Here is a 23645-nt window from a genome sequence, read left to right as displayed (position 1 = left end):
CTGCGTCATAGGTCTATGTCTCTATTTTTATATTGGAATCTGTGTTCTTCTGACTCTCTGCATATATATAAATATCATATGTATGACCACATCCATGTCTGTACATGTATTTCTGTGTGTATTAGTGTCTCAGCATGTATCTTCCAGACCTCTTCTTTTAACCATTGTATGTCAGGCATATGGCATTCCCTTTTGTTCGTTCTGTCGACTGCCTCTACTTGTCTCCCAGTTCTGTTTCATCTCTCCTCAGGTTTTCCCCTTGGGTGTTCCTGAGAATGTGTTCTGTATTTTGGGTTACTCTCCCCTCCTGCGTTAAGCTTACTGCTTCTTTTGGATTTTGCCTATGCATCCTGATGGGAACAGCATATTTGAATCACTTCCCTTTTTTCATATCCTCTATGTTTGGCCCTTGAACGGTGTACCATCCCTATTGTCTCTCTGACTGTTAAGGGCGCTTTTTCACCTTACTCCTTCAGCTTTTATTTTGTAGTGCTTCGTGTTATTTCCCTGTTGTTTTTCTCTTCCAACAGATTCATTTTCATTTCCGTACGCTTTGCCTCCCCATGGCATTTCATAATTTCTTACACTATTCTGTGAGTGGTCCACTGTCTTTGGGTGAGATGAAATCTTCTTCTCACCATGTCTCGCTCTTGTCTGGTCTGCTACTTCTTTAGTTTGACCAGCTGTTTATTGCAAGACTTGGGTAGGATGTGTTTGCATACTTGTTACTGCTTTGTTATCTAATTTTAAGGTAAGAAATCTGCGGATAGTTGTCTCTATCAGATGAACAAGTTACTTACCTTTGGTAACGCCTTATCTTGTAGAGACATAGACTAGCCACAGATTCCTTACTGACTCACCCATCCTCCCTGTTATGCGAACTCTTTGATTTTACTTCATCCTCACTTTCTTGGCATTCTTTATGGCATGCTTTTCAAATTGGTAGTTGTACATTCCAGTTTACCTCTACCTCTCTTGTCATACACTGTTCTACTACCAATTTCTATAGTGGCTTTGAGTTGTTGTGCGAAATCTTGTTTCAGAAGAAACTGACTTCAGCACGTTGGGGGAGAGACTATATGGACTCAGTCAACGTCATATGCAGAGGATGACGTTGATACGGAGTCACACGATGCCCTCTACTGGCACACAACAGTACTGCTGAAAATATTTTCCGGATCCAGTCTTTTGCCTTGGGAGAATTCTAAGGTAAGGAATCTGCGGCTAGCCCGTGTCTACCAGATAAGGCGTTACCGAAAGTAAGTAACTTATTCATCATGGCTGTAACCATGGCAATCAGTGGTATTTCTAAGATGCATTGCATTTTAGATTAACTATGTGCACGGCCTGTAAAAGTATTAACATTCTTTGATATTTTTTTGGGGTTGTACCTTCCAGCTCCTCTAGGAGACCTGCACAGTGATGCTAAGCAAATGCTGCATAATTATGTTTCTTTTTATTTTTTGAATGTTGACGGGTGACTTATGGTAATTATACATAAAATATTCTTTACAGGCTAGTTTTGTTGCATCCGGAAATCGAACAGATATTTCTTTAGATGATCCCAACTTCTGGCAGAAATGGGCTAAGAAAGCAGAAATCGATTTTGATGCTATTCATGGCAGAGTAAGTGTTTTCCACAAGCTAAAAACAACATTCTACATATCTTCTGTGCTTCTGCTGGCTGGAATTGCAGTTTGGTAGATTTTCTAGCAAATGACATTTGGGGCATTGTTTGGAAAGTATTGTTTTGCATGAATGGGGTAATGAGACTAAATCTCTTGCCTAAATTAAGATATATTGATAATCAACATTGGTGTTTTTCTCAAATCTTGGCTTGTGCCAAAGGTAGCTTTTTTGGAATGTGTTTTACTACTAGTTGGTTTTGTAAAGTGTCTTCATCAGCCCTTTTTATCTCATGATTTACAGCAATATTTTTGTTGCTTTGTTCCTAATTTTGTTCATATCACACCACTATTCCAGGCATTTTATCACACAGTTTTGTGCAGGACATGCTAAGGATTTTCTCAACAATGTACGTGGGAGTGTAAGTTAACCATGGTGGTTAGTGGATTGTGATGATTTTGACATATTGTGCTTTAAAAAAATGGAATACTGTTCATTATTAGCAGTGAAAGAGATCTTGATCCTAATCGTTTCCAGATCAGACTGCAGGTTATGTTTAAACCAATCCATCTGATAGGTTTGATTGTGTAGGAAAAAAACTAAATATTAGCCTTATAATTTAATGATTAGGCATTAAAGATAGCATAGAACAGGGGTGCTTCTAATAAAGTCCCACATAATGCAAGAAGAAGTGGATCCCTGCTAGAATTTCAGGTTTTCTATATCCTGTACATTTCCATCCATTGAATCCACCACAATGCATGTGTGTGGTCTGTGGTTAGTCTCTAAATCTTATAGGGACCTGGCCCTTAGTGTCTTTTGTAATGTGTTATACTACACAAGTATAGAATTGCATTTTGTCATCCTGACAATCCTCTAATAATTACTGAGTCTTTGCTTGTTGTTGTAGAATTTAGACATCGTTCAGAGCCATAATACTAGTTGAAATCCTTAGTTCAAAATAGTTTTCTCACATAGTTTTCGTAACAGTATGATTAAATACTTAATATTATTTCCATGTCTTTTACTTCAGTTTTACGTGAGGAATTTGTTTTAACAGACCTCTACCACCTTTGTAACTTTTAAGCCTCTAGGTCTGATTTCGGAAGAGAATGTTTATTATTTTTCATGACTACAACCATGATTTTAAACAATTTGTCAAACAAAAAATACACTTCTTTGTGAAAACACATCGTAACATCTGACCCTTGCCACAAAATAAGCCCTGCTCCAGTCTTCCATGTTCTTATAAATTCAACAGATTTTAACACATGCTGATATTTCTAATGTTATTTAAACCACATTCATTTAGAAAACATTCCCTTACCTTTTTCATTATATACAAAAATGCACAGGGAATCTCATTAATTGTTATGTCCTGTAAATGAGCATGTCGCTGAATTGTGTACAGTTGTCTAACATATCTCTCAAACTTTGCAGAACAGCTTAGTAATTGACACACCAAGAGTTCGAAAGCAAACAAGGCCTTTCAGTGCCACGAAAGATGAGCTGGCTGAGTTATCTGAAGCAGAGAGTGAAGGGGAAGATAAGCCAAAGCTTCGAAGACCCTGTGATCGATCCAATGGCTATGGAAGGACAGAATGTTTTAGAGTGGAAAAAAATCTGCTTGTTTATGGGTAAATGTTTTATGTTATGCTGCACAGTTTGTTTCAAAATATAGATTTAATGATTACAAGTTTAATACTAATGCTTACTAATTTAAATATAGTGTGATGCAATTACTTTTATTAAAGATCAACCTTTTTCTCCTGTCCTTTAAGTACACTTTTCAACTTTGTATCACACACACTATACTGCACAAAAACTGCAGATTCCTCACCTGAATATTCCTCAGGCGTCAGACTGGATCTGGAAACTTTTCAAGCAGTACTCCAGTGTGGCGGTAAGTGGTGTTGCGCAACTGAGCCAGTGGTGTTCTGCTCTGGAAATGGCAGGTGGACTGCATGTAAGCGTCCCCCATACTTGCTGAGATAAGTTCCTTTCTTTCCACACCTTGAGACGTGGATCCAGGGATTCTCATTGGTCTTTCTAACCACAAATTTTATAACAGTTTACCAATCTTCAAAGGAAAAGGTCAACTCTTAAAACTTCGGGGCTTAACTCATTTAGGGACTGTTAGAAACAGATGTACGCGAAGGACCCTCCCAAATTAGGATTATGTTGTCTGGGGTAGGAACACAACTCTAGGGCCTGCGCCCATTGCACCCATATGAATCTGAAGGACATACTGGACCTATGTTCCTTGTGGATTGTGGAAGCTTGCTTCGAACAGTACCAAGGCACTCCCTGGGAATGCGCTCGCTGCTCCCAGGACCAAAATGCATAAAAAATGGAAGTGTGAATGTAGAAAGCTGGCTCTCTATATGGTACACTAAAAAGTAGAACACCATGCAGAGAGTCCAGTGGATCCCCATTTGGTTTGTTGAAGCAAAAGTAGATAAGACTAATGCTCTATTTTGTGGTAGTATGGGACATCATTTAGGGCCAGATGTAGAAAGAAAAACTTTTGCAACTTGCAAATTGCGAGTCATACCGACTCGCAAATTGCAACTCGCAAAAGTGCATGCAGAAACTTGTCTCAGACACCTTCTGCGACTCGCTATGGGGTCGCAAAGACCCACCTTATGAATATTAATGAGGTGGGTCGCATTTTGCGACCCCATAGCGAGTCCATGCACTCACAGTGATGGTGGCCTGCTTGAGACAGCAGACCTCCATGTCTGTGACTGCTTTTTTAATAAAGCAGTTTTTTTTTTTTCTTTTTGCAGCCCGTTTTCCTTAAAGGAAAACGAGCTGCAAAAAGAAAAACTTCAGAAACCATTTGGCTTCGTTTTTTTCAGAGCAGGCAGTGGTCCATAGGACCACTGCCTGCTCTGAAAAAACATTTTTCTCGGCATTCACAAAGGGGAAGGGGTCCCATGGGGACCACTTCCCTTTTGCGAATGAGTTACCACCCACTTCAAGTGGGTGGTAACTGCGAGTTGGTTTGCGACCGCATTCGCGGTCACAAAGCAACTCAGCATGGTGATGCAGTCGCAAATAGGAAGGGAACACCCCTTCCTATTTGCGACTTGCAGCCTCAAATTGCGAGTCGGTACCGACGCGCAATTTGAGATTGTGCATCACGTTAGGCATTTTGCATGCCGCAAACTGCGTTTTTCGCAGTTTACGACGTCCAAAAGTCTTCCTACATCTGGCCCTTAGTCTTATCAGACGGTAGTGCTAAGAGTTTTTTGTTCTCACAGAGGCAATAAATGAGACACACGCTCAAAGAATAAATCAGAGACCAAATAAGAAAAAAAACACTTCTTTTTACATATGGGGGTGGTGCGGGTGTGCGATCAGGGTGTACTTGAGCTCAGGAGCTTGGGTACATCTTGGACCCAGTGACCCCCTCAGATGGGGTCAGGGGTGACCGGTGCAGTGATTGATGGAGGTGTCTGGTTTTCTCTCGCCACAAGGTTGTGGGAGAGGCAGAGACTGTAGGCAACTTGAGTAGACTCAGACTCTGGTCTGGATAGCTGGGGGACCTTGCTGGCGCAGTTGGTTGGCCTCACCTCGGGTTGTGGTCGTCTGGTGCAGAGGTCACTTTGGTTGTCAGGTCTTTGCTGTTTCGGTGACTGCACAGTCCTTTTTTTGCGACTTTGTTGCTCGGCAGTCAGTCTGTCCTCCTGGGTTTCTTGGAGGCACAGCTGCAGGACAAGTCATCTTTTTGGGCAGAGTCCGTCGAGGTCAGCAGGCAGGAAAGTAGGGCTGGTGCCAAGTCAGCTGCTGCTTCTTTTCCTCTTCTACAGGTGCAACTCTTCTATGTCTTTTGCTTCTTAGGTCGTCAGGACCTGAGTTTAAGGATTCAGGGGTGCGACCTAAATATCCAATTTAGGGGTGTTACAGGGAGAGCCAGATGGTAGCCAATGGGCTACCAACCTTTGGGTGACTACACCCTTTCTGTGTCCACTTTCACTGGGAAGGTGGCATAACCCTAACCCTAGTTACCTAATTCCTTCCAAACAAGATGGTCCATAATCTGGCGAGCCCTGGGTCTCATTACAAAGGCGGCTAGGCCTTTGAAGCTTCCCGCCCTAGAATTTCCATACTGCCTGGGTGAGCTGATAACACTCCTGCCCAGTACAGACTTTTGTCTCTTGCCCTTGAGAGTGCTGCCTCTCATCTTGGAGCCCAGAAACAAGTCTGTGGTGGCTAGACTGGTCAGTACCAGTCAGTGAACCCACTACTAGCTGGTAGGTTTTCAGGGTGCACCTCTAAAGTGCCCTCTGGGTGCAGTTGTTATTAATAAATTCCTTACTGACATCAGTAAGGGTATATTAATCTGAGATGTTTGATACCAAATGTAGAAAGTTGGCTCTGTATATACTATTTCAAAGTAAGAAATAGTGTGCACAGAGTCCAAGGGTTCCCCTTGGAGGTAAGATAGTGGCAAAAGTAGATAATTCTAATGCTCTATTTTGTGGTAGTGTGGTCGAGCAGAAGGCTTATCAGAGGGTAGTGTTAAGCATTTTTTGTACACACACACAGGCAATAAATGAGGAACACACACTCAAAGACTTACTCCAGGCCAATAGGTTTTTATATTGAAAAATATATTTTCTTAGTTTATTTTAAGAACCACAGGTTCAAGATTTACATTAAACACTTTTAAATGTAAGGTTCTTCACTTAGATACTTTAGGAACTTTGAATAAAAGCAATATCATATACAGTATTTGTAAAAATGACAATAAGCTATTTTCAAAGTGGGCACAGTGCAAAAATCAACAGTTCCTGGGGAGGTAAGTAAAAGTTAGATTAGGAGGTAAGTAAAACACTTACACTTCTCAGTTCTGTGGCATAGGCAGCCCACCGTTGGGGGTTCAGGGCAACCCCAAAGTTAACACACCAGCAGCTCAGGGCCGGTCAGGTGCAGAGGTCAAAGAGGTGCCCAAAACACATAGGTGCCTATGGAGAACAGGGGTGCTCCGGTTCCAGTCGGCCAGCAGGTAAGTATCTGCGTCCTCGGGGCAGACCAGGGGGGTTTTGTAGAGCACTAGGGGGGGACACAATTAGGCACACAAATTACACCCTCAGCGGCACAGGGGCGGCCGGCTGCAGTGTGCAAAGCAGGCGTTGGATTTCAGGTAGGAAACAATGGAGGGACCTGGGGTCACTCTAGCGGTGCAGGCAGGCAGGCACGGGGGGGCCCTCTCAGGACAGCCACCACCTGGGCTAGGCAGAGGGTCGCCTCTGGGTCAAAGTTAGGTTCCTTCAGGTCCTGGGGGCTGCGGGTGCAGTGTTTGTTCCAGGCGTCGGGTCCCTTGTTACAGGCAGTCGCGTTCAGGGGGAGCCTCTGAATTCTTTCTGCAGGCATCGCTGTGGGGGCTCAGGGAGGTCATTTCTGATTACTCACGGGCTCGCAGTCTCCGGGGAGTCCTCCCTGAGGTATTTGTTCTCTGGATCTTGAGCCGGTGGTGTTGGGTGCAGAGTGTGAAGTCTCACGCTTCTGGCGGGAAACGTGCAGTCTTTAAAAGTTGCTTCTTTGTTGCAATGAAGTAGCTGGTTTTGAACAGTGCCGCTGTTCACAGGAGTTTCTTGGTCCTTTAGTCCAGGGCAGTCCTCTGAGGCTTCAGAGTTCACTGTTCCCTGTCCTGTTGCGTCGCTGGAGCAGGTTTTTGAAGTTGGAGACAGGCCGATAGGGCTGGGGCCAAAGCAGTTGTCGTCTTTCTCCTCCTGTGCAGGCTTGTAGGTCAGCAGTCCTTCTTGTTTCTTCAGGTTGCAGGAATCTGATTTCCTGGGATCTGGGGAGCCCTTAAATAGTGGATTTAAGGGTGTGTTTAGGTCTCGGAAGGCAGTAGCCAATGGCTACTGTCCTTGAGGGTGGCTACACCCTCTGTGTGCCTCCTCCCTGTGGGGAGTGGGGCGCATCCCTAATCCTATTGTGGGAATCCTCCAAACTCAAGATGGAGGATTTCTCAAGGCAGGGGTCACCTCAGCTCAGGACACCTTAGGGGCTGTCCTGACTGGTGGGTGACTCCTCCTTGTTTTTCTCATTATTTCCTCCAGCCTTGCCACCAAAAGTGGGGGCAGTGGCCGGAGGGACGGGCATCTCCACTAGCTGGGATGCCCTGGGGTGCTGTAACAAAAGGCATGAGCATTTGAGGCTCACCGCCAGGTGTTACAGTTCCTGCAGGGGGAGGTGAGAAGCACCTCCACCCAGTACAGGCTTTGTTCCTGGCCATAGAGTGACAAAGGCACTCTCCCCATGTGGCCAGAAACTCGTGTCGTTGTGGCAGGCTGGCAGAGACTGGTCAGCCTAGCACTAGGAGTCGAACTGGTATTCATTGGGCATCTCTAAGATGCCCTCTTGGTGCATTTTACAATAAATTCACACTGGCATCAACGTGCATTTATTGTGCTGAAAAGTTTGATACCAAACTTCCCAGTTTTCAGTGTAACAATTATGGAACTGTGGAGTTCATGTTTGACAAACTCCCAGACCATATACTCTTTATGGCTACCTGCCCTTATAATGTCTAAGGTTTTGCTTAGCCACTGTAGGGGCATAGTGCACATGCACCTATGCCCTCACCTGTGGTATAGTGCACCCTGCCTTTGGGCTGTAAGGCTTACTAGAGGGGTGACTTACCTATGCCACAGGCAGAGTGAGGTTGGCATGACACTCGGAGGGGAGTGCCATGTCGACTCAGTCTTTTTCTCCCCACCAGCACACACAAGCTTTGAGGCGCAGTGTGCATGTGCTGAGTGAGGGGTCTCTGGGGTGGCATAAGACATGGTGCAGCCCTTAGAGACCTTTCCTGACATCAGGGCCATTGGTACCAGGGGTACCATTTACAAGGGACTTATCTGGGTGCCAGGGCTGTGCCAATTTTAGGAACAAAGGTACAGTTTAGGGAAAGAACACTGCTGCTGGGGCCTGGTTAGCCGGGTCCCAGCACACTTTAAATCATAACTGGCATCAACAAAAGGCAAAAAATCAGGGGGTAACCATGCCAGGGAGGTATTTCCTTACAACTAGGAATTTGACTGATATACAGGGGGCATCTCTAAGATGCCCTCTGTGTGCATTTTTCAATAAATCCCACACTGCCATCAGTGTGGATTTATTGTGCTGAAAAGTCTGATACCAAACTTCCCAGTATTCAGTGTAGCCATTATGGAACTGTTGAGTTCGTGTCTGACGGACTACCAGACCAAATACTCTTTATGGCTACCCTTCACTTACAATGTCTAAGAATTGGCTTAGACACTGTAGGGGCATAGTGCTCATGCAACTATGCTCTCACCTGTGGTATAGTGCACCCTGCCTTAGGGCTGTAAGGCCTGCCAGAGTGGTGACTTACTGTGCCACAGGCAGTGGGTTGTGGGCATAGCACTCTGAGGGGAGAACCAGGTTGACTTAGTCATTTTCTCCCCACCAGCACACATAAGCTGTGAGGCAGTATGCCTGTGCTGAGTGAAGGGACCCCGGGGTGGCATAATACATGCTGCAGCCCTTAGAGACCTTCCCTGGCCACGTGGCCCTTGGTACCAGGGGTACCCAGTTACAAGGGACTTACTTGTGTGCCAGGGCTGTGCCAATTGTGGAGACAAAGGTACAGTTTTAGGGAAACAACACTGGTGCTGGGGCCTGGTTAGCAGGATCCCGGCACACTTTCAATCATAACTTAGCATCAACAAAAAGGCAAAACGTTAGGGGGTAACCATGCCATGAGGCATTTTCCTAGACAAGCCTCCCCCGCCCCCAATAGGATGAGATTAACCTTTCCCAAGAGAGTCTTCATTTTCTAAGTGGAAGAACCTGTAAAAGCCATCTGCATTTGTATGCGCAGTCCCAGGTCTGTGTTCCACTGCAAAGTCCGTTCCCTGTAGATATATGGACCACGTCAACAGGTTAGGGTTCCCTCCTTTCATTTGCATAAGCCATCTGAGAGGTCTGTGGTCAGTTTGAACTGTGAAGTGAGTACCAAACAGGTATGGTCTCCACTTCTTCAGGGACCAAACCACAGCAAAGGCCTCCCTCTCAATGGCACTCCAACGCTGCTCCCAGGGGAGTAACCTCCTGCTAATAAAAAGCAACAGCCTGGTGAGGGCCATCATCATTAGTTTGTGACAGGACTGCTCCTATCCCATGCTCAGAGGCATCTGTCTGCACAATGAGTAAGAGTGCTTAGAGTAATCTGGTGCTTTCAAAACTGGCGCTGTACACAGAGCTTGCTTCAAGGTGTCAACTGCCTTTTAACAGTCCACAGTCCAGTTCACTTTCTTGGGTATTTTCTTGGAGGTCAGTTTTGTGAGGGGTGTCACCATTGATCCATATCCCCTCACAACCTCCTATAGTACCCAGTCAAGCCAAGGAGTGCCCTGACTTGAGTCTGGGGTTTTTGAAGCTACCCAGTCTGGAATAGCCTGGATCTTGGGTTGGAGTGGCTGAACTTGGCCTCCACCTACAAGGTGTCCCAAGTAAACCACAGAGAACCCTGCCCTATCTGACATTTAGATGCCTTGATAGCGATGCCTGCTGTTTGTAGGGCCTGCAAAACCTTCTTCAGGTGGACCAGGTGATCCTGCCAGTTGGAGCTCAAGACAGCAATATCATCAAGATATGCTGAACTAAAGGACTCCAAGCCAGCAAGGACTTGATTCACCAACCTTTGGAAGGTGGCAGGGGCATTCTTTAAGCCAAAGGGCATCACAGTAAACTGGTAGTGCCCATCGGGTGTAGAGAATGCTGTTTTCTCTTTTGCTCCAGGTGCCATTTTGATTTGCCAGTACCCTTCAATTAAGTCAAAGGTACTTAAGTATTTGGCAGCACCTAATTTGTCTATTAGCTCATCTGCCTCTGGGATGGGGTGAGCATCTGTCTTGGTGACAGAATTAAGCCCTCTGTAGTCCCACAAAACCTCATCTCTCTCTTGCCATCTTTTGTGTGAGGTTTGGAGACTTTAGGAATGCTCAGTCACTCCCAACTCCAGCATCTTGTGGACTTCCACTTTGATGCTTTCCTTAACTTGGTCAGACTGTCTGAATATTGTATTCTTGACAGGCATACTCTCTCCTCTGTCCACATCATGGGTACACAGGTGTTTCTGACCAGGGGTGAAAGAAAAGAGCTCAGCAAACTGCTGAAGGACTTGCCTGCAGTTAGCCTGCTGTTGGCCAGAGAGGGTGCCTGAATATATCACTCCATCTACTGAGCTATCTTTAGGGTCAGTGAAGAGGAGGTCAGTGAAGAGGAGATCAGGGAGAGGTTCATTCTCTGCTTCCTGGTCCTCATCTGTAACCATTAACATGTTTACATCTGCCCTATCATGAAAGAGTTTGAGGCGGTTCACATGGATCACCCTCTTGGGGGTCCTGCTAGTGCCTAGGTCCACCAGGTAGGTGACCTGACTCTTTTTCTCAAGACCTGGGTAAGGGTCACTCCCTCTGACCTGAAGTGCCCTGGTAGCCACAGGCTCCAGAACCCAGACTTTCTGCCCTGGCTGAAACTCAACCATAGCAGCCTTTTGGTCATACCACATCTTTTGGAGCGGTTGGCTGGCCTCAAGGTTTTTGCTTGCCTTTTCCATGTACTCTGCCATCCTAGAGCGGAGGCCTAGTAGATAGTCCACTTCATCTTGCTTAGGCTCATGGAGAGGTCCCTCCCAGCCTTCTTTCACAAATGCCAGTGGTCCCCTTTAAGGATGGCCAAACAGAAGCTCAAAGGGGGAGAACTTTACTCCCTTCTGCAGCACCTCTCTGTAGGCGAAAAGCAGGCGTGGCAAGAGGGCATCCCATCTCCTTTTGAGTTTTTCAGGCAGCCCCATGATCATGCCCTTCAATGTCTTGTTAAACCTTTCTACAAGACCATTTGTTTGTGGATGGTATGGTGTGGTGAACGTGTAAGTCACCCCACACTCATTCCACATATGCTTTAGGTAAGCTGACATGAAGTTGGTACCCCTGTCAGTAACCACGTCCTTAGGAAATCCCACTCTGGTAAAAAAAAAAAAATACCTGAGTGCTTTGGCTACTGCAGGGGCAGTAGTGGACCTAAGGGGAATTTCCTCAGGGTACCTGGTAGCATGATCCACTACTACCAGTGTATATTGGTTCCCTGATGCTGTGGGAGGTTCAAGTGGACCCACTATGTCCACTCCCACTCTTTCAAAGGGGACCCACCACCACTGGAAGTGGAATGAGGGACAGCTTTGGATGGCCACCTGTCTTACCACTGGTTTGACAGGTGACACAGGAGCTGCAAAACTCCTTAACCTTCTGGGACATATTGGGCCAATAGAAATGGTTGACTTATCTCTCCCAAATCTTGGTTTGTCCCAAATGACCAGCAAGGGGAATTTCATGGGCTAAGCTTATAATGAACTCCCTAAACTCCTGAGGCACTACCACTCTCCCAGTGACACCAGGTTTGGGATCTCTAGCCTCTGTGTAAAGGAGTCTATCTTCCAAATAGACCCAGTGGGTTCCACTGACATTACCTTTTTCTTGCTCAGCTGCTTGCTGTCTTAGGCCTTCAAGAGTGTAACAACTCTTCTGTCCCTGACACAGCTGTTCCCTTGAGGGTCCCCCTGGGCAGAAGAGCTCTGCATGATAAGGTTCCAGCTCCATGCCCTCAGTTCCCTCAGGGGCTAGAACACCTTCCTGAGAAGAGAGGTTCTGTTTCTTTTGCTGTGAAGAAGCTGGTCCCCCAGTCGTCTTTCCTTTCCTCTTGGAAGGTTGGGCCAGACTCCAACACTTCTTTTTCACCCCGTGCTCTAGTCTTGACACAGACCAGTTCAGGAATGCCCCCATGGCTGCATGGGTCTTGAGCTCTACCTCAGCCCATGCTGAGGTCTCCAGATTGTTCCCTAGCAGACATTCTACTGGAATTGCAGAGGAGACTACCACCTGTTTTAGGCCAGTGACCCCTCCCATTCTAAAATTACCATTGCCATGGGATGGACTTTAGTTTCATTGTCAGCATTTGTGACTGGATGTGTTTGTCCAGCCAGGTACTGTTCTGGAGAAACCAGTTTTGTCTGTCACTATAGTGACACTGGCACCTGTATCCCTCAGGGCTTCTACTCTAGTCCCATTAATTAAGAGCTGCTGCCTGTATTTTTGCATGTTAGGCGGCCAGGCAGCAAGTGTGGCTAAATCCACCCCACCCTCCGAAACTAATGTAGTTTCAGTGTGGCCCCTGATTTGCTCTGGGCACACTGTTGATCCCACCAGGAGACTGGCTGTTCCAGTAATAACTGGAGTAGTAGTTGTGGGACCTTTCTTTGGACAGGCCTTGTCTCCAGTTTGGTGTCCATACTGTCTACAGTTGTAACACCAGGCCTTCTTGGGATCGAAGTTTTTACCCTTATAACCATTTGTGGACTGTGAAGAGTCTCGGGGCCCACCCTCCTGAGCAGGTTTTTGGGGCCCTGTAGAAGACTTTGTTTTTGTCATTGGATGTCTCACCACCATTCCCCTAGGCAGGCTTTGTGACACCTTTTGTTTGGTCACCCCCTGTGGAAGTTTTGGTCACCCTTGTCTTGACCCAGTGGTCTGCCTCTTTTCCAATTCTTGGGGCGAAATTGGACCTAGGTCTACCAGATGTTGATGCAGTTTGTCATTGAAGCAATTACTTATCAGATGTTCTTTCATAAATAAATTATACAGCCCATCATAATCACTTGCACCACTGCCAGTTATCCAACCATCTAGTGTTTTGACTGAGAAATCAACAAAATCAGCCCAGGTCTGGCTCGAGAATTTGTGAGCCCCCCTGGACCTAATCCTGTACTCCTCAGTTGAGAATCCAAAGCCCTCAATCAGGGCCACCTTCATGAGGTCATAAGATAGTGCATCTTTACCAGAGTGTGTGAGAAGTCTGTCCCTACACTTTCCAGTGAACATTTCCCAAAGGAGAGCTCCCCAGTGAGATCTGCTTACTTTTCAGGTTGCACAATCCCTCTCAAAAGCTGTGAACCATTTGGTGATGTCATCACCTTCTTCATGTTTAGTTACAATGCCTTCGAGGATTGTTAGGTTGTCAGTATTCTCTCTGATCGTATTTAAGTTGCTGCCACCATTTATGGGAGCTAAACCCATTTCTTTTCTTTCCCTTTCTATGGCGAGGAGCTGCTTCTCCAAAACCAATCTCTTGGCCATCCTGGCTAACAGGATGTCCTCTTCATTGGGGCTGTCCTCAATGCTCACAGAGGTACTGGACTCCCCTGGAGAAGAACCAGGCTCTCTTACTATGATTTTTGGGGACAGGGTTCCAGGAGCCCTGTCCTCCCTATTGAGGACAGGAGGGGGGAGTTCTTCCTCCTGTTCACTAATTTCCCCATCTGAAGGAGGGCCCTCCATATGAGAGGGGTGGTTCCTTTTGAACTCTGCCAAGAGCTCCTGGAGCTTTACCTTGGTAGGGTTGGACCCAGTTTTTATCTTTTTTTTATATTACAGAGACCTTAACTCTGACATCCCTAGATGCAGGTAAGGAGTGAGGTTGAGTTCCATCACTGTCTCATCTGTTTGACTCATTGTAACTCTAAAAGTTGGGATTACTTTTTAAGAATCTAAAAAATACCTCTAGAACTTAAATCCTAACTTTTACAAACTTTTAAGCTTCAAAAGAAATGCTAACAGGGACTTACACAAGGCCCTAACAGGACTTTAACATTTTTTTTAAATATAGTCAGAAATTCAAAAATCAATTTCTAATGACAATGTTTGGAATGTTGTTGTGTGATCATGTATTGGCTGAGTAGTCCAGCAAATGCAAAGTCTTAGATCACACTGCTGCCCCCAATGTTGGAAGCTGGCTCTGTATATACTGTCTCAAAGTGAGAGATAGTGTGCACAGAGTCCAAGGGTTCCCTTTAGAGGTTGATGGTGGCAAAATTAGATAATACCAATGCTGTATTTTGTGATAGTGTGGTCAAGCAGGAGGCTTATCAGAGGGTAGTGTTAAGCATTTGTTGTACACACACAGGCAATAAATGAGGAACACACACTCAGACTTAACTCTAGGCCAATAGGTTTTTATATAGAAAAATGTTTGATGGCACGTGTAGCTGCAGATACACATGCTATGCATTTAGATTCCGACATCTAGTGTTGGGCTCGGAGTGTTACAAGTTGTTTTTCTTCGAAGAAGTCTTTTTGAGTCACAGGATCGAGTGACTCCTCCTCTTGGTTCCATTGCGCATGGTCATCGACCCCATTGGTAGATTGTTTTCTTTCTGCCGTCTGGTTCGGACGGGTTTCCTCTCGCTCCGAGATTTTGATTCGGAAAACTTTAGAAAACCTTCCCTCTCATCGGTATTGTATCGATTGCGTTCTCCATCTAGCATCGAGCCAGTGGTACTGTCTGAAAACCACTTTGTTAGCCCTTTGGGGTGCACACGCCTATCTTGGGCCTATGCGGGCCGACCACGTGGAGAGCCTGATGGATCGGACTCCATTCCGATTCTGTCTTCGATGCCACGCTAAATACCCATTCACAAACCAACATTTGGTTTGCAACCTCTGCCTTTCTCCAGACTATCGGGGTGAAAACTGTGAGGCCTGTTGATCATTCCGATCGAAAAAGACTCTTAGAGACCGAAGAACAAGAAGGCTGGAAATGGCGTTGAAGAGTAGTGAACATCTCAACGTCACCGAAGAGGAACAGACACAAACAGCAGTCTCTATCCGAGACAGAGTCCGAGCAGGAGTCCGAAGACGACAGACCCATCACAGCCGGCCTGCATGTGAGTACGTCTGCCCCTGCACCCCCCACACAAAAAACATCAGAAGGCCTTTGGTACACCACTGCCGGAAGGCCATGGTTTGGCCTGGAAAAAGACTGTTGGTGACAGACCTTCGGGTTCGGCACCGAAAGAGGCCACACCCCTGACTACTTCGGGGTCGACAAAAAATATCAAGGGCTCCATTTCGGACTCCAGCAAAAAAAAAAACAATTTTCGGAGTTGAAAATTAGAAAGACAGTTTCGGAGCCGAGACCTTCCACAACATTTTCGATACCGAAAAAACCTCAAAGGTCGAAACCGAAAAAGTCAGGTTATACAGAGGAGCAAGGACTTTCCAAAAAAACTGCGAGAAAGCCATAAAACCTCTGAGAAAGAGTTTGACATTGAGCCCATTCTGCAAATTATGGATGAGAGGCAATCTAGGATACACATCCATAAAGAGACGGGGATAATTATCAAAGCACCTCCTCTAAAGACAAAGAGAAACCTGACACTCCAAGAAGAACTGGGCACTGCACAGCCCCCAGCTAAAGTGCCAAAGCAAAAAGAGAAGCCAGCACCTCCTCAGTCTTCTCCTCCTCGTTCTCCGCACCTACATACCTCTCCTCACACCAGCCCTCCTCCACACATTCTTTTGATTCTCAAGAAGACATTGTTGATCCATGGGACCTTTATGATCCTGATCCCATCCCAGATAAAGACCCAGACACCTACAGCTCTAAACCATGTCCACCTGAAGATACTACAGCATACAATCAGGTCATATTCAGGGCTGCAGCCTATCATGGGGAAACAATGCACACAGAAGCTTTAGAGGAAGATTTTTTGTTTAACACGTTATCCTCAACACATTCTAGGTACTAATGCTACCTGGCATGGTAAAGCACGCAGACCAAATTTTTCATGTGCCTGTGAAAGCAAGGCTAATCACACCTAGAATAGAGAAATATAAGCCTGCACCCTCTGACCCTGATTACATCACCCATCAGGTGCCTCCCGATTCAGTAGTGGTTAGTGCTGCACGAAAAAGGGAAAATAGCCAGTCCTCAGGAGATGCACCCCCTCCTGATAAGGAGAGCAGGAAATTTGATGCTGCAGGAAAGAGAGTTGCGTCCCAAGCAGCAAATCACTGGAGGATATCTAATTCCCAGGCACTACTAGCCCGTTATGATAGAGCCCATTGAGATGAGATGCATGATATCATACAGCATCTCCCAAAAGAGCACCAGACGAGGGCACAGCAGGTAGTAGAGGAAGGGCAAGCTATCAGTAACAACCAGATAAGGTCTGCCCTTGATGCGTCTGATGCAGCTGCAAGGAGTGTGAATAGAGCAATTACCATTCGAAGACATGCATGGCTGCGCTCCTCTGGTTTTAAAATCCAACAGGCTGTGTTAAACATGCCTTTTGACAAGAAACATCTTTTTGGGCCAGAGGTGGACAATACAATAGAAAAATTGCGAAAAGACTCCGCAACAGCCAAGGCAATGGGGACTCTCTATGCTACTCCATATAGGGGGTCATTTCGTAAGCCTCAGTTTCGAGGAGGTTTTAGACCACAATCCTCTGAGGCATCAACTTCACAAGCAAAACTAACTTATCAAACCCAGTACCAGCGAGGTGGGTTTAGAGGGACATATAGAGGACAATACTCTAAAAATAGATGTAAATTCCAAACCTCTTAACAACCAGCAACACAACCAAAACAGTGACTTTCCTCACTCCCTTCCACAAATCTCCTGTGGGGGGGGGGGGAAGACTACAACAGTTCCACGCACATTGGCAAAATATCACCATAGACAACTGGGTGTTATCAATTATCCGCAATGGCTATTGCCTAGAATTGATAAACACTCCTCCAACTATTCCACTAAGGTATCACAAATTAACCCCAGAACATACAGTTCTCTTACAACAAGAAGTTCAATCTCTACTACTCAAATAAGCAATAGAATTAGTTCCACAGTCTCAACTAGGAATATGAGTTTACTCACTATACTTTCTAATTCCCCAAAAAGATGGCACCCTCAGGCCAGTATTAGACCTCAGGCCCCTAAATATGTACATCCTATCAGAACATTTTCACATGGTAACTCTGCAGGATGTTATCCCACTGCTACAAAAAGAAGACTTTATGACAGCCCTAGACCTCAAAGATGCGTATTTCCACATAACCATTCATCCAGCTCACAGAAAATACCTCAGGTTTGGTATACAAGGAAAACAGTACCAATTCAAAGTGTTACCTTTCGGCATAACAACAGCTGCAAGGGTGTTCACAAAGTGCTTAGCAGTAGTAGCAGCTTACCTAAGAAGGCAACATATCTGTGTCTTTTCATATCTAGATGATTGGCTAATAAAATCAAGCAATCATACACTGTGCCAAAATCATACACGTTACGTGATAGAAACTCTGCACACCCTAGGTTTTTCTATAAACTACCAAAAGTCACACCTTCAACCAGCAGTACAACCGTATTTAGATGCTATCCCAAATACTCAACTAGCTCTAGCATATCCAAATACACAAAGGATACAAGCTTTTCAAAATCTATTCCACTTATACAACCAAATCAACAATACACTGTAAGATTTGTCATGAAAATCCTAGGAATGATGGCATCTTGCATTACAATAGTCCCACATGCAAGATTAAACATGAGGTCCTTACAACAGTGCCTTGCACAACAATGGTCACAGGCACACGTTCAATTTCAAGATCTAGTGTTGGTAGACCCCAGCACACATCCCTTCAGTGGTGGAATGGCAGCAACTTAATCAAGGGGCGGTCATTTCAAGACCCTGTGCCTCAGACCATAATTACAATAGATGCATCACTGATTGGTTGGGGCGTTCACCTAAACAATCACAATATTAAAGGCCAATGGAATGTCAAACAGAAACAGCTGCAAAAAAAAACATTTAGAGTTATTAGCTGTGTTCCTTGCCCTCAAAGCATTTCAACCTCTTCTCCAACAGAAGTATGTTTGAGAAGAAGATTAACCTAACAGGTTTCAGAAGCAAGTCTTTATTATCCTTCTCTACTGCTCCATCTTCAAACAGCCTCTCACCTCACAGCTCAAACATTCTATCATGAGCTCCTGCTCACATTCTAATTCACTTGGAAGAGTCTAAGTCTTAAGAGCTGGAGGGGGGATGGAGCACACTATTGAACATATTAAGTACTGATATAAATGCCTAATAAAATACAGAAACTAATTACATATTAACTAACTAATTAATTAAACAAGATTACAACAATGCTCTTATAAAGACAGACAACATGACAACCATGTATTATCTCAACAAGCAGGGAGGGACACATTCATCTGAACTGTCCCTTCTAGCCCAAACAATTTGGAAATGGGCAATTCACATTCAAATTAATTATTAGCTCAGTACATTCCAGGGATAGACAATCAGTTGGCAGATGTCCTCAGCAGAAATCACCAACAAACACACGAATGATTCTCCCTCATGTACTTACTTTCAAAAGTGGGGAACACCAAACATAGATCTATTTACAACAATCGAAAATACAACATGCCAAAACTTTGCATCCAGACACCCACATCCCCTATCCAAGGGCAATGCTCTGTGGATCAATTGATCAGGGATATTTGCTTACGCGTTTCCCCCTCTCCTACTCCTTCCATTTCTGGTCAACAAGTTGCGTCAAACTTCACTCAACATGATACTCATAGCACCAACATGGGCACGTCAGCCATGGTACACAACACTACTAGGTCTATCTGTGGTACCTCACTCCAAACTCCCATGCAGACCAGATTTGTTAACACAAAACAAAGGTCGAATCAAACATCCAGACTCCAATGCTATCAATCTAGCGATTTGGATACTGAAGTCATAGAATTTGGATATTTTAAACTCCCATCAGAATGTGTGGAATTCATTAAACAAGCACGAAAACCCACTACTAGACAGTGCTACGCAAACAAATGGAAAAGATTTGTCGATTATTGTCAATCTAAAACCATAGATCCTCTTTCAGCATCAATACAAGACATTGTATGCTATTTACTTCATTTGCAAAAATCAAATTTAGCTTTTTCCTCAATAAAAATACACCTTACTGCAAAATCTGCATATTTACAAACTATTCAACATTGCTCTTTATTTAGAGTTCCTGTTATTAAAGCTTTCATGGAAGGCTTAAAACGCATCATTCCACCAAGAACATCACCAGTTCCATCTTGGAATTTATTTAAATATTGTGATTACCAGACTTATAGAACCACCTTTTGAACCCATCCACTCTTGCGTAATTCAATTTCTAACATGGAAAGTTGCCTTCCTTTTGGCAATTACTTCTTTAAGAAGAGTAAGTAAAATACAAGCTTCTACTCTTGAAGAACCTTTTTTCCAAGTACACAAACACAAAGTTGTACTAAGAAAAAATCCAGAATTCCTTACAAAAGTAGTCTCACCATTTCACATCAAACAGTGGAACTGCCAGTCTTCTTCCTACAGCCAGATTCTGTGTCAGAAAGAGCTCTACATACATTAGATCATCAAAAGAGCTCTAATGTACTACAGAGACAGAACTAAACAATTTAGAAAAACAAAACTTTTTGTAGCTTTCCAACAACCACATACAGTCAATCCTATATCAAAACAAGGTTTAGCAAGATGGATTGTTAGGTGTATACAAACACGCTATATCATAGCAAAAAGACAACTTGTACTCACTCCTCAAGCACATTCTGCAAGAAAGAAAGGTGCAACAATGGTTTTTTTAGAAAACATACCAATGGCTGATATATGTAAAGCAGCTACATGGTCAACACCTCATACATTTACTAAATACTACTGTGTGGATGTTTTCTCACAACAACAAGCCACAGTAGGACAAGCTGTCCTGAGAACATTATTTCAAACAACTTCAACTCCTACAGGCTAGCCACCACTATTTTGAGAGGACAAACTGCTTTGTAGTCTATGCATAGCATGTGTATCTACAACTACACATGCCATCAAATGGAAAATGTCACTTACCCAGTGTACATCTGTTCGTGGCATGTTGTGCTGCAGATTCACATGCACCCTCCCTCCTCCCCGGAAGCCTATAGTCGTTTAAGTTAACACATTTGTACATATTTATATACATTTATATTTGCATGGACATCTCTTTTTTCCCTTGTATACTTTATCACTCCTTTCTTCACCTTCTGCGGGAAAATAATCTAACAATGGAGTTGATGACCATGCGCAGTGGAACCAAGAGGAGGAGTCACTCAATCCTATGTCTCTAAAAGACTTTCTCGAAGAAAAGCAACTTGTAACACTCCGAGCCCAACACTAGATGTCGGAATCAATATGCATAGCATGTGAATCTGCAGCACAACATGTCACGAACAGATGTACACTTGGTAAGTGACATTTTCCATTATTTTCTTAATTTATTTTAGAACCACAAGATGCAGAATTTAGGTAAGTGCATAAATTGTAAAGTATTTCTCACAAAGGTAAGTATGGAACTTTGAATTAAAACAGTAAGATACACAGTTTTGACAAAAATGGCAATAAGCTATTTTAAAAGTGGACAATGCAAAAATCAACAGTTCCTGGGCGAGGTAAGTAATAGTTAGTTTCTCATGTAAGTAAAGCACTTACAAGTTCAGTCTCCTGGGCATAGGCAGCCCACTGTTGGGGGTGGGGGGGGGTTCAAGTTCACCCGAATCACTCAGCACCGGGCTGGTCAGGTGCAGAGGTCAAAGTAGGGCCCAAAAAGCATAGGCGCCTATGGAGAACAGGGGAGCAGACTTTGGGTGTTTTGTAGAGCACTGGGGGGGGTGGGGGGTCCCAAACAGGCACACAAAATACACCTTCAGCGGCACAGGGTGTAGTGTGTGAACTAGGCATCAGGTTTTGTATTGAAATCAATGGAGGGTCCCGGGGGTCACTCTGGCAATGCAGGCAGAGCGCAGGGGGTGTTTCTCGGGCCAGCCACCGACTGGGCTAGGATGAGGCCTGCCTGCTGGTCACTCCTGCACCGGTGGTTGGTTCCTCTCTGTCCTGGGGGCTGTGGGTGCAGTGCTTTGTCCAGGCGTCGGGTTCCTTTGTTACTGGGCAGTGGCGAACAGGGGAGCCTCTGGATCCTCTCTGCAGGTGTCGCTGTGGGGGTGCAGGGAGGTCGACTCAGGGTGTCCACGTCGTTGGGGTCACCTGGGAGTCCTCTCTCCGGTGTTGGTTCTCTTGAAATCAAGCGGGGGGCGTCGGGTGCAGTGTGTGAAGACTTGCGCTTCCGGTGTGAGGCGAGAATCTCTTTAAAGTTGATTTCTTGGTAGCTGTTTTTGAACAGAGCCGCTGTCCTTGGGTGTTTCTTGGTCCTTTAGGTGCAAGTCAGTTCTCAGAGGTCGCTGGTAACCTCTGGATTCGTCGCTGTGCAGGTTTTTTGAGTCTGGAGACAGGCCAGTAGGGCTGGGGCCAAGTCAGTTGTTGTCTCCATCGTCTCTGTGGGGCTTTCAGGTCAGCAGTCCTCCTTTCTTCAGGTTGCAGCAATCTGATTTCCTGGGTTCAGGGTTGCCCCTAAATACTGAATTTAGGGGTGTCTTTAGGTCACGGGTGCAGTAGCCAATGGCTACTGTCCTGGAGGGTGGCTACACAGTCTTTGTGCCTACTCCCTGAGGGGAGGAGGGCACATCCTTATTCCCATTTGGGGAAATTATCCAAAACAAGGTGGAGGATTTCTTAAGGGATGGGTCACCTCAGCTTAGGACACCTTAGGGGCTGTTCTGACTGGCGGTCGGCTCCTCCTTGTTTTTATCATTATCTCCTCCGGACTTGCTGGCAAAATTGGGGTCTGTGTCTGGAGGGGCGGGCATCTCCACTAGCTGGAGTGCCCTGGGGTGCTGTAACACCAGGCTTGAGCCTTTGAGGCTCTCCACCAGGTGTTACCGTTCCTGCAGGGGAAGGTGAGAAGCACCTCCACCCAGTACAGGCTTTGTTTCTGGCCACAGAGTGACAATGGCACTCACCCCATGTGGCCAGAAACCTGTATGGATGTGGCAGGCTGGCCAGGAACTGGTCAGCCTAACACTAGGATTTGGACTGGTATACGGGGCCTCTGTGTGCATTTTTCAATTAATTCCCACTCTGGCATCAGTGTGGATTTATTGTGCTGAGACGTTTGATACCAAACTTCCCGGTATTCAGTGTAGCCATTATGGAACTGTGGAGTTCGTGTTTGACAAACTCCCAGACCATATACTCTTTATGGCTACCCTGCACTTGGACAGTGTCTAAGATTTGGCTTAGACACTGTAGGGGCATAGTGCTCATGCAAGTATGCCCTCACCTGTGGTATAGTGCACCCTGCCTTTGGGCTGTAAGGCCTGCTAGAGGGGTGACTTACCTATGCCACAGGCAGTGGGTTGTGGGCATGGCACTCTGAGGGGAGTGCCATGTCAGCTTATTAATTTTCTCCCCGCCAGCACACATAAGCTGTGAAGCAGTGCGCATGTGCTGAGTGAGGGGTCCCCAGGGTGGCATAATATATGCTGCAGCCCTTAGAGACCTTCCCTGGCCACAGGGCCCTTGGTACCAGGTGTATCAGTTACAAGGGACTTATCTGTGTACCAGCTACATAATGGCAATTCTGAACCTGGGCATGTTGGGTATCAAACATGTTCGAATCATACCCCAATACTTTTGTCACTATTGATTGTATGATTCCATGCACTCTGGGTGCTTCTTGGAGGACCCCTCCAGTATTGCTCTTACCAGTTTTCCAATGCTTTCAGGCCAGCACATGCTGCTGCCACCTCTCAGACAGGTTTCTGCCCTCCTTCTGCTTGACCAGCTCAGAACAAAGGATTTCCTGTGGGAGAGGGAAGGCAACACTCTCTCCCTTGGAAATAGTTGTTACAAGGCTTGCGAGGGGTAGCCAACCCAAGCCACCGGTTAACTTTGAATGGCACAATTGGTGCCCTCTTTTCATAAACTGGCTTGAACCAGCCCAAGGTCCCCAAGTCCCTGCTCTGACACAGAACTGCAGAAAGGGAAAGGGCAGTGACCACTCCCTTGTCCATCACCACCCCAGGGTTGGTGCCCAGAGCTCCTCCGGTGGCCCCTCAATTCTGCCTTCTTGAAAATTAGATGTGCAGAGGCCCCTGGGAGCATCTGAGTAGCTAGGTCAGGCAGGTGATGTCAGTGACCCCCCTCTGACAGGTGGCCACCTTACAGAGTGACCAAACGCCCTTTTAGGGCTATTTAGGGACTACCTTGTGGGTGGGGCCCC

General features: G+C 45.5%; 1 protein-coding gene across 8 annotated transcripts in view; it reads left to right on the top strand.

The window, feature by feature from the left end:
• Positions 1-23645, top strand: part of CHD9 (chromodomain helicase DNA binding protein 9) — a 1629153-nt gene that overhangs the window by 935503 nt on the left and 670005 nt on the right. For all 8 annotated transcript variants that reach the window (XM_069216350.1, XM_069216347.1, XM_069216351.1 and 5 more), the window contains 2 exons: positions 1516-1626; positions 3067-3263. In XM_069216350.1, coding sequence (XP_069072451.1) covers positions 1516-1626; positions 3067-3263 — 308 coding nt within the window. The remainder of the gene's footprint in view (positions 1-1515; positions 1627-3066; positions 3264-23645) is intronic.

This window comes from Pleurodeles waltl, chromosome 12 (genome assembly GCF_031143425.1).
Source record: "Pleurodeles waltl isolate 20211129_DDA chromosome 12, aPleWal1.hap1.20221129, whole genome shotgun sequence".
NCBI classification, from domain to species: domain Eukaryota; kingdom Metazoa; phylum Chordata; class Amphibia; order Caudata; family Salamandridae; genus Pleurodeles; species Pleurodeles waltl.
Note: the sequence above shows the minus strand (reverse complement) of the source record. Positions and strands in the feature narration are given on the sequence as shown.